The sequence below is a fragment of the Protomyctophum bolini genome (assembly GCF_963924005.1).
Source record: "Protomyctophum bolini genome assembly, chromosome: 13".
NCBI classification, from domain to species: domain Eukaryota; kingdom Metazoa; phylum Chordata; class Actinopteri; order Myctophiformes; family Myctophidae; genus Protomyctophum; species Protomyctophum bolini.
In genome coordinates, this window is record NC_137874.1 from 36,311,307 (window position 1) to 36,323,619 (window position 12,313).

The 12,313-nt window shown below is 44.2% G+C and overlaps 1 protein-coding gene across 1 annotated transcript in view; it reads left to right on the forward strand.

The window, feature by feature from the left end:
* Positions 1 to 12,313, forward strand: part of LOC308327232 (roundabout homolog 1-like) — a 124,688-nt gene that overhangs the window by 67,196 nt on the left and 45,179 nt on the right. The window contains exon 3 of the mRNA XM_080780492.1: positions 6,874 to 7,031. Within this exon, the coding sequence (XP_080636618.1) occupies positions 6,874 to 7,031 (158 nt within the window). The remainder of the gene's footprint in view (positions 1 to 6,873; positions 7,032 to 12,313) is intronic.

Below are 12,313 nucleotides of genomic sequence, written 5' to 3' on the forward strand. Positions count from 1 at the left end.
CCATGAAGTTGAGGTAATTGGCGCTCCAAACTTAAGGTGGATTTAAAGGCTTACTCTAATGTATGAAAGAGAAAAGTTTGCCCTGGTACATCTCTACGGAGTAATGATCTGTTTGCAGGAAATTAAATGTGAATGCGTTCAGCCGGGAGGAGATGGAAGTAGCGTGTGCTTGTGGATTTGTTGTGTGTGTGTGTGTGTGTGTGTGTGTGAATTCTTAAAATCTCTGAGGGTGTATTTATGAGTGTGACCTTATACATGTATCCTCATCTGTACAGTAACCTTACCTTTTTATTGGATTTGCTTCACTGCAGTTCATATATTGGAGGATCAGCGCCTGTGTGTGTGCGTGTGCGTGTGTGTGCGTGTGCGTGTGTGTGTGTGTGTGTGTGTGTGTGTGTGTGTGTGTGTGTGTGTGTGTACGTGTGTGTGTACGTGCGTACGGGCGCGTGTTAGCGTGCCTGCCTGCCTGCCTGCCTGTCTTCCTATACTACAGTATACCACAAAGTGTACAAATTGGTAACTTACTCATGCATCCCGGGTCTGTCTGTCTGTCTGTCTGTCTGTCTGTCTGTCTGTCTGTACGACCACCTATAAAACAAGGTGTAAATGTTGGTACTGTATATATATATATAAATATTGATACACATGATTGTGTGAAGGAGATGGGGGGGGGGGGAGTGGAGGGAGATGTATGCAACGGGAGGGAGCTGGAGGTGGAGGGGCCGGAGGGATAATATGGAAGGAGTTGGAATGAAGTGGAGGGCTACACAGGAGGAGGAGGAGGGGTGAGGTGGATGGAGATGGCCAGAAGCAGAGAGGTGGTGGTGGGTGGGTGTGTGTGTGTGTGTGTGTGTGTGTGTGTGTGTGGTGTGTGTGTGTGTGTGTGTGTGTGTGTGTGTGTGTGTGTGTGTGTAGGGGGGAGAGAGAGGTCAGACCACAGATTGAGAGGGAAGAAAGCAAGGACTTCAATTCTACAGGGACCGGAGGGATTATCTGTGTATTTTTAAGGGGGTGCAGTTTCGTATCTGTTATATTGTGTTATCGGCTTCGCTCACAGCTCGGGGGTATTTCCATCAGTGCCGACTGGGTCACGTTTGAACAGTACAGTACAGTACAGTACAGTACAGTACAGTACAGTACAGTACAGTACAGTACAGTACAGTACAGTACAGTACAGTACAGAAAAGTGCATTTTATATGGCGCTTTCATCCAAAGCGCTTTACATAGATTGTGCATTACATTCACCCATTCACACACACACACATTCATACACCGATGGTGGAGAAAACCATGCAAGGCACCAACCTGCACATCGGGAGCAATTAGGGGTTCAGAGTCTTGCTCAAGGACACTTCGACACTAACTGTGGGGTGGATGGGAATGGGGATCCTATGTAGTACAGTACAGTACAGTACAGTACAGTACAGTACAGTACAGTACAGTACAGTACAGTACAGTACAGTACAGTACAGTACAGTACAGTACAGTACAGTACAGTACAGTACAAGACATACTTTAGCAGCACTGATGTTTACTTGTTTTTCTTTTCTTATTCTCGCCCATCGTGCCAGATTCTGCTTCTTTTATGTTCCTGTTATTGTACAGTGCGGTGATGATGATGACACACCGTTACATCAGCTTTTTTCCCCAGTCTGATGATTTCGGAGATATAGTCTACTCAACACAGGTTATTAATATATAATATATAATATAAAAGGACTCTGACCCTGTTGTTGACGTAATTGCCTTAAAGTGGGTTTAAAAAGTCTTTCTGTATGCATGAAAGAGAGACATTTTTGCCCCTGGTACATTTTTATGGAGTAATGATCTGTTGGTAGAAAAGGGAATTTGAACGTCAGTCAGGGAGGAGATGGAAGTAGCGTGTGGTGCATTTATAGTGGATGCATGTGTGAATTTATTACTCTCTGGGTGTACTGTATTTATGAGCACGACCTTACATCTATCCTCATCTGTATGCACTGTATGCCACCTTCACTTTTTGCCAGGTGCGAAGCAGCCTGGCCTACATTTGCACGCACCACTACTGACGACCGCAAAGACCACTCTAAACACCACCTATAGTCATGATTGGCTGCCTCCTATAGCGACCTCTCTAGAACAAATCTCTAAAACTAATGAAAACGGGCACTACAAGAGCTTGTTGCACCTGGCAGTTATGACATTTTCTTCTTCATTTTCTTGTTTCTTTATTCACACATAATATGAAAGAGGTAGCTAATCTAAAGACAAATAGGATCAAGTGTGATGTTCTATATATGAAATGGATGGCACACTGTTGCAAGGAGGTCCAAACTGGACTGGGGTCGTTCTGTATAGCCTATGGAATTGGAACGTTCTCCCAGTTCACGTTGGTTTCCTCCAGGTGTTAAGGGTTTCTTCCCACACCTGGTGGGACATACTCCTACCAGTGCCCTTGACTCAGGTATTGACCGTAGGGCTGGAGCTGGTCCCTGGGCACTGCTCACTTAACCGTGCAGGGATCACAGAAAACATCTGCTCCACGAGAGGAAACTACACCACCTCTCCCCCTCTCATGCAAATAATTGACAATATATAGAGTCACAATACCAACTTTAATGAGGCAGTATTGCTTTATTTTAAAAATATAAGATTTCTTAATTTCCTGAAAAGTTCCTGGAGTTAGGTGGTTTCTCCCCGACAGCAGATATATGTTTTTCCCCACTTATCTAAGAAGATTCAAGCTGCCGTGAACTTTGCAGCTAATTATCCTTATGTTCACAAACTGGTGGGAGTAAAAAATGGGGTTCTTCCCTTAATTAGTCACACTTTCAATAAATCTATGAATTCCACCATACACCCTGAGGGTTTGCGTTGTCGTATAGCTACTGTACTGTAACACTTTCTATCAAGAATTGTATTGTTACTCTATAGAATCTATAGAAATGTAAAATGATGCATTATGCTGCTACTTTACAGACTGGAGACCAATTGAGATCTATATTGAAAGTGCAAAAGCAATTAAATGCTAAGAAACACAATTTATTGATTTAAATGAGGTCGTTTGGCTTGCCTGATAAGTTGAAAGCAACACACACACCAAATTGCTTTTTCCTCTTCTGTGGAGCAGGGAATAAAAAACACTAAAATTCAAACTTCAAAGCAAATCTGAATTCCCTCACACACTGGTTACCTTATCTATTAAAAACACATCAATATTTCAGTCGCAAGGACCTTCCTCAAGAAGTTAAGTTACTGACATCAAGAATACTTTAATATCAGCCCCACTACAGACGTAATGTTGAAAGCATTAGATGGCTAACCGCCATCAGAAATGTTTGAAGGGACCAAACTATTGATCTGGCTAGAAATGCAACATGACATGAGGAAGTATAATGTGCATACCTGATCGTCCTTTTCCTCCTTATCAGTTCATCAGTAGACTGCCTTGATGTTGGTACAGGTAGAGGCCTTTGCTACATCTTGTGAGATATTGCTTTATCCACATCATGGTACTACACAGCTGAATCTGGAGTGTCTAATTTAACAACAAACAAGTATACGTTTTACTGCATTAAATTAAAGCACTACTGTATATGAAGGCAAAGCAGAGGGACACGGCTGCAGGGATATCTTTGGTCATGGTTACAGAAATCCATGCTGTGATGCAGTGCAGTGATAAGGCCGCTCAGCGTGCCCCAATCGCCCCAGTATGTGTGGCGACAGACTGTGCACTTGTTAGGCCCAGTTTGTGTGTGTGTGTCTCTAGAGCAGATTTTTGGTCCTCTGCTGCTGCTGCAGAGGAGGAGGGCTTCACAAGATCTGACTAAGACTCCATATAGGCCAGCAGTCAGACACGATCAAATCCCAGGGCATCAAGGCCAAGCACTGCTACTTTGAAGTGGGCTGTGAGATTCTCTGCTGGAGGGATCAGATGGAGGGAGCAAAAAGAAGAGGGCAGGACATGCAAAGCTTCAGTTGTGTGTTGCCTGGCGGGCTGGGGTGGCGTCATTATGGGAGCCTTCGTGGACAAAAGGGTGAGCCGTTTGAAGACTGCATGTCTGAATAACGTGAGGAGGTTTTTGAAAGCCACAGTCAGGTTGAGATGTGATGATCGCCGGGAGATCAAAGCTAAACCCAGTTACAAGTGTGTTATGCATCGGATGTGATTTAAAGCATCGTTCTTATTTCAGGTCTGTGGCATGTCACAGACAACATTTCAATTATTTTCTAAATCTGGTCGTTTTTGTATCTAAAGGCATTTTTGTCAAATTATCATTCATCGAAAGTGTTGAAGTGTAAATTACCCTTAACCATAATTCCACTGCTAGTGATACTCCTATAATGAGATCAGGAAATCAGTTGAACCAATGCTCTTTATTGGTAACATTTGGACCCCATTGGGAGTTTCTGTGTCCAGTTATACATACCTGTATACTTTTTGAATAATCAGATAAAAGTCAGTCAGTTTTCACACAGTCACACAGTCACACAGTCACACACACACACACACACACACACACACACACACACACACACACACACACACACACACACACACACACACACACACACACACACACACACACACACACACACACACAGAGAGAGAGAGGGAGAGTTCCCGTGCTTCCACTTTCTTCCTGTCTAAAGAAACCTCAGCCGTGTTTCTGTGTCCCATAAGGAATTCCTTTTATCATGTGACATGGCAAAAAGAGGGGGAAGGGGCTTTGGGCAGCTGTTTCCCATCAGGACTCAGTCAACTGCAGTACAGTACAGTTACAGTACAGTACAGTACACCAGTCCTCCTAAAACCCTGCTCGGAGCGGCACGGCTCAGACCAGAGCGAGACGGGGGCCAAAACGTTTCCAATTAGAGGGTCATCCCAATTTGTTCTCATATCCATGGCGCTCATCAGGCATCTTGGCCCCCCTCGCCTTTTGTTGTACACAAATCCATAGCCAAGGGTGAGAGGGCTGCAGCCATCTGGGAACGATTACGCCTGTTCCTCATTGTTTCCTGTCTGTTTTCCTCCGGGCTCAGCTCTGTGCTGTACTGTATACTGCACCGCTGCTCCATCCACATTGGCTCAGCTCCCTTGGCCTGTTCGAGCCTCTCTAAGCTCCCTGCGTTATTTAAGACCGGTGGTTAACGCTTTAGCGGCAGTGGTTGCCCGTGCACGGGCATTCAAATTAGCACACCGCCTCATGTCGGGAGCGGGAGTCTGCTGCTCAGTGATATGGAACGACAGGGAGATTCCAGGAGATTAGTTTAGCATACGTTTCGTCCCACTCACCGTCTCATGCCTCGTTCTGCGAGGAGCCCATTAGCCGTCCTCTCTATTTCCCGATTGTGCATCTTTCCCTGATGGCATGCCGGTATAGAGCTTGCTCGTACAAGACTTTGACTCTCATTTCCAATTTTAATGTGTACTGGGCCATGCTAATGTGCAAAACCCTAAGATTATCCCAAGTACATTTTTTTTTTACAATGCTTGTGGGGTCTCCACTCCAATCCTCCACCACTAATTGCAGCCCTGTTCCTCCTTACGATGCTTGGATCTTGGGCTAGCAATGGAGACAGGATGGAGCTGCCTGTGTGACCACCAGAAGGCAGCCAGTCCTATTGGCCGATCGGTGCCAGTGTGTTGTCTTTGTCTCCAGTTCAGTCCAGCCCCTGGCCCTCCCCAGCCCTCTCTCTCTCTCCACACAGGCCCAGTACTGTCTATGTGGAGAGTTGAGAAATTGCTGTGGTAAGTTTCCCCCGTTTCCTCCCTGGATCTCACCTCTCTGGCTGCTCGGTAGCAGCATGGCTTCCCGTCTTCATTACTGTCAGCCATTAAGACAGCCAGGAGTTGCCTTCTCAGCAGCTCCAGTCGATATCCCAGGTCTCCATATACTGTAAGTTAGTGTGTGTAGACTAGAGTATAAGAGAGTTGCCCAGAGAGCAGGCGTGATGTCGAAGTGCTCATTAGAAAAGCAGTAAAATAAAGTTTATCAATGCAAATGCATTAAGATGAAATGAGAACGGATGGAATGGACTTTAATTATTCAGTAGAGCGGGGGCTGTTCTAAAACACTTTACGTTGTCTCTAATTTGATGAGCTTCATAAGAAAATGTTTAAAAGTGAATTGTTCTCTCCATTTATTTGAGGTTCATTCAAATCTTTATTTATTCTCGAAAAGACACTGAGGTTGCCCTCATTTGCAGTGTCGTCGAGATACATCACAATCCAAGCACAATTCTGTCCCTATTGGTGCATAACTGTCAAATGGCGCTCAGTCGGCTCTAGCGTCTCAGCGCTGCCTCTCGTTGCTCAGGCCTGCCAGAGATGGCGCGCCTCCATCGTTGTAACACTTTTCTGCCTAATTAGTCATTACTGCTGTAGTCGTTTCTCACCAAGCGGGCCGAGTGGTTCGGCTCGCTGGGACCTTAATCCCAATAAAATAATTTGCGACGGATCTTAGATAAGATAAATAAGCAGCGTCGGGAGAGGGATTGGATAGGGATTGGAAGCCTAATGCTTAACAGTGCATGCCACAGAGATATCTGTTAATGCATGGGTTTGGGGAGTTGTTTAACAGTACTTAGACCACTGGTTCTCAACATGGGGTACGGGGACCCCCCCCCAGGGGTCCTTGAGGGGGTTCTAGCACGGGTCCCCACTCCCCAGCTAAATTATTGACAGGTAGGACCCTCACAGGTCTGAGAATGTATATATGAACACTGAGGATTTTACAGTGGATTGTGGTTCCAGGGATGAACCTCATGCATATCAAACCAGGGGTCCTTGACTTTAGACAGTGTGATGCTTCTTTAGTTGGCGCCTTCTCGTCTTTAGTGAGGCTTTTATTCTCTATTCATCTCATTCTCTCTCTCTCTCTGTTCCACAGTTCTACGAGACGACTTCCGTCAGAACCCGGTGGATGTGATGGTTGCGGTGGGTGAGCCTGCGGTGCTGGAATGCCAGCCACCCCGAGGGCACCCTGAGCCCACCATCTCCTGGAGGAGAGATGGCAGCAACATAGATGGCAGAGATGAACGGATCACGGTAAGGAGATGGAGCGTTTTCACTCCACACATCATTGGGTGTAGGTCGGGGGCAGAAACCTCAGTCCATATCTCCATCTTTCAACGTTTTGAGCAGTGCCTAACCACTCCAATGACTGGCTCCGTCTGCACAAAAGTAGCAAAAACTGCAAGCTCACAACGCGTCTCATTATGCCGTGCTGTGGGCTTGTAGATCTGCTATAGTGAAAGTGGTTAAGTGTGAATGGGTTTTATATTTATGGAACCACTGAAAAGTATTAACAACAGCTTGTGAAATAATATCGAGATTGGATCCTTTGGGACACAGGTTCTTGTTTCCATTAAGTGAAATGTAATGGTCTTGGAAGTACAACTAAGCGTTTGGTCTGTCAGCAACAACATTGTTTTCCACTCTGCACTACTGTACCATGGCCAAATAAAGACAGCATTGCTGTCCAACTTACATGAAAGCCAACAATTATTAAAACGGGAACAAAATGATGAAATATCCTCACAAATAAGAACAAACTCATTATTACAATCAATCAAAACAAAAGAGTGCATTTTTTCAACCAAAGACTTTCTTCTTTTTTTTAAACCCAAACACAATTTGAGTGTGGCGAGAGGAGGAAGAGAAATCATCAATGATTTGGAAACACAACAAAGAGGGAGAAAATCACCGACATTCACAAAACACATTGTGTGTGCGCGCGCGCGCGCGTGTGTGTGTGTGTGTGTGTGTGTGTGTGTGTGTGTGTGTGCGTGTGTGTGTGCGCGTGTGTGTGTGTGTGTGTGCGTGTGTGTGTGTGTGATGTACATGATGCACATGGCTACAAAACAAAGAGGGATAAAATCGCCAACAATCACAAAACACATTGTGTGCGTGCGTGGGTGCGTGCGTGTGCTGTACGTGATGCATATGGATACAAAACAAAGAGGGAGAAAATTGCCAACATTCATAAAACACATTGTGCGTGCGTGCGTGAGTGTGTGTGTGTGTGTGTGTGTGTGTGTGTGTGTGTGTGTGTGTGTGCGTGTGCGTGCGTGCGCGTGCACATGTGCGCGACGTGCCTGCGCGTGTGCTTGCTTGCCTGCCTGCGTGCGGATTGATTTGTTTGTTTGCATGCCTGCGCATGTTCCTGGGGACTTATGCGGGAACAGATTCAAAGCCCCTCCTTCTCAGGAATGACAGGTAGGTGGTCTCTGGGGGCACTAGTGATGGACAGAGCGTCTCTCTGTGAACGAAGGACAGGACAGGATCAGAGGAGCCACAGAGAGGGAGTCCTCTGAGGGAGACGCTGTATATGCGAAGGCTCCGTTATGCTTTGTACTTGTGTTTATTCTGCTCCCTAGCCTGGCTCTTTGTTCTGCCAAATCTTCTTCATGTATGGAAATGTGGGTCTTTTATACTGTTGGACTGCATGGAAGTCAGTCAGTTCATACGAACACCAGTGGTGGAAAAAGTACTGTTTTACTTTAAGTAAAAGTAGGCTGCTAATAAGGCATTGTAGAACTACTCCGTTACAGGTAAAAGTCCAGAATTCAAAGTGTACTTTAAGTAGCAAAAGTAGACAGTATTATGCAGAATGTCCCATTATTACATGTTTTCAAATGTATATAAATCTTTAGAAAATTGCCGATCTACAAGCACACAATGCATCGACGCATTGAGAGCTTGTAGATCGTCTATTTTCAAATGGCCGAAATATGTATATAGTGTTTGTAATAATAATGTAAATGTACAAAGTAACTACTAACCAAAGATGTCAATTAATTGTAGTGGAGTAAAACGTATACAATTATTTGCCTGTGAAATGTAGTGGAGTAAAAGTACTGACAATTTTACATACTCAAGTAAAGTACAAATACCTCAACATTTTGACTGTACTTTTGAAGTGCAGTATAAGTAAATGTACTTAGTTACTTTCCACCACTGATATAATTTATTACGAACACCAAAGCGGTTTGCTACAAGTGATGCAGTCAGTGCTATCAGGCAGCTCCCCTTAATTGATTTACCCCCTGGGGCTCTTTCTCAACGCTCCATGGAAAAACATTTTATTAGGAAGCACAATTAAAAAGGTTTGCACTCGTACATACAGTACAGCCACAATTCTATTAAGCAGCACATGAAGCAAAGTACTGTTTGCTCTCCACATAAAACTTATAGCATCTCTATTCTGGGCATGTATTTGTGTGCTAAAGAATCACACCTGTGTGAAGTGAGGGGCACTCTAATCATCGTACGTACATCATCATCAAGAATGGTGGGCACTCGTTGGCCAAGGGTTCCCATCGACATTCCCAGCCGATTGGCTCAGACACATATGACGTAAGTTCTCCATTCATTGTCAATGGCATTTAATGTTTGTGTTCAGACAGAAGCTACACTTACAAGAAATTGCGATCATTCGTCAAAAACGAGTAGAGGTAGAAGAAATAAAGACTTATTTACCCCTACCCCCTTCTTATATAATATTCATAATCCATATAAATAAATATACATTTATATCATATAAATCCTATGATATCTTGTAGATCATCTTTCATTCGGTGAAAGGATTTGGTGTAGAGGGAGAAAAGGAGGGGGGGCTAAGTATAGCCTCATAAATAAATACTGAAACCAGATATAATCAAGGAAAGTTTATGCATGTACTATGTGTACTATATGTAAACTCTTAATTTCCATGTTCCACCCATTCAGTTGCATTTTTGGGGACCCCCCAAAATAATTTGGCTTGGTTGAGAACCCCTGGCATATAGAAGAGAAGCTAACTCATGAATGGACCGTTTGATGGCTGCTGGCAGCAGTCGGAACTTAGGAAGGATATGTGTTGTTTCAACTGTGTGAACCAGCAAGTAGACGGTGGCCGGTATATGTCACGGTGCTCAGCAACTCTACTGAAGTGTGCTTGAGCCAAAATGACAAATGTTCAGCATTCAGCATGCCTCAGGGACACTAGGTGACTCTGTACCTCTCTCTGTATACTCTTTAAGCCATTAAGACCGGGAATGCATTGGTGTCACCTTTTTTGCATATAATTCTGATCCCACGATTTTGCAACCCAATTTTTTCACCCAGTGTCAATTATCAAATGTAATCCTGGGCGCTACACTTCCTCTGCCAACCTGGGGGGGCAGCGGACTGAGCGTATATAGCGGACTGACCTCCTTCTATGCATGAGTAGTCCAAGCTACGTAGCGGACGGACGTAGCGCGTGGAAGGAGTTTGCATGTTCTCCCCGTGTCCCCAAGGGTAGGTACCCTCACAAAAGACATGCAGTAATGCTGGTCTCTAAACTACCTCCCCCTGGCCAGCCTGGTGGAGGGGAAAGGAACACGAACTGGTCGGAATAACGTGTTCCTTTCCACACGCTACGTCGGGTTAAAAACGTGAATGTGTAGTGAGAGTGTTGAGTATATGGCTTATGTGGATACGGTTAGACAATTTCCAATAACCTTGTTTGAGGTGACAAAAAAAAAAAGTGAGTGTTGAACTTAATCACAAGCATGTGAGTTTGATTGAAGCTGGTGCCTTAGGGAAGGCATTTCAGATGGTTGGGCATTGCTTGCACTATTCAGAGCAGAACGTCATGCTGCTGCGGTCTGGAGATGTGCATGGTTTTGCTTTTTGTGGTTTTTCTCTGCAGATACTCTGCCCTACTTATTGCTGTAAAGAAGTGATCATTACTTCACATGTTAAGTAGCTGTGTAATAGGACTCCCATCCTGGAGAACCAGAGACCAGACTGTACAGGGAGGTAAATCTGAAACCAATGAAAAACAACGGAATGCATCCTCCTTCCTTGTGTGTGTGTGTGTGTGTGTGTGTGTGTGTGTGTGTGTGTGTGTGTGTGTGTGTGTGTGTGTGTGTGTGTGTGTGTGTGTGTGTGTGTGTGCGACTTTGTGTGCGCGACTTTGTGCATACGTGCGTGTGTGTGACCTTGATGTATGGAGTAATGCTATTCTCCCTGGATGCTTAGAGAAATGTCTGGTTGGGCTGAAATAGAGACTCAAACGGCCATGATCAGATATGAAGTGCACTTTTGTGGATGTTTCGATCCAAAGTAAATATTTCAACCCGTCTGGAACACAAATCATTATAATGCTTATGTTATTCAAATTTCCATTATCTCTTCTTAATGGATTTGTGCGTTTCTTTTTGTAAAGTTATTTAAGTTGTGGATCATCAAGGACACTCACCGCGATCTGTTGGTAGCGCTGCCGTGAGGCAGGCTATAGACAAACGATGCTTATCTATGAAGAACCACTCCACATTACAATGGAAGTATGGAACAGTTTCACCCTGTCAACCTTCAGGCTGCTGAATGGGCTCTGTTGCCATGTTAGTCTTGGAGACAGCATGGAATGGAATAAAGCAAAAATAAAATCTCAAGACTGAAAAGGTATACAATGATGATGCTTTAGGGCCGTCTATCTGAAGAAACCATTCATGTTTCTATAGAAGATGTTTCAATCTAAACTTGTAATCTATTGCTAGTTTGACAGAACTAATGACAGAAAATAGCCAATATACAAGCTCACAAAACGTTGCAGTGCAGCGTGCTTACACAGAAGACACGCTGGCTTCTATGGAATCCAAATGACTGAAATCAGTCCTGGCGACTGATAACTTTAATCCATGCATATGGCTCTTTTGGACTTGAGGTTCTGGCCACTAAACCTCCTACTAAACCACCTACGTCGCACCGCCCATCCACCTGGTATGCCCACTGTTATGGCCACTGACTGGCCATGTCAGTCTTGGAGACATAGTGGCTCTTTTGGACTACTATACGACGTTGCAATGCGACACATTGTGAGCTTATAGATCTGCTATATTTTTGAAACATTTTGAGGTTCTGGCTTCCCAAAACAGCTACCTCCTGATATGAGCAGGGCAAAAATGTGGTTCTGAGAATCTGCAACTGAGACATATAGTGTATGGAATAATGGAAGAGAGAGAACAGAAAACAGAACTTGTGAAATATTTTCCACGGCACAGCACAGTTCTTGTATGTCTGACTACTATGTATGTTATACCTACCTATGAATACATAACATTGCTGTTACACTATATCACTTTACTGTATGTATATAAGTAGAGTACCTGCTGCTAAGTGATGTCTCTTACTGTACTTGCACAATATGCTGTGATATCCTGATTTATTTATTAATTTGCAGTGCACAGACCTTACTGTACAGTATGTACATTTGTTGTCCTGTTATGAGACTTCTTCTCAAAGTGTTGGGAGCTTGTATACGCAACATATCTTCACCCATTCTTTTCCACCTATTGTGATGT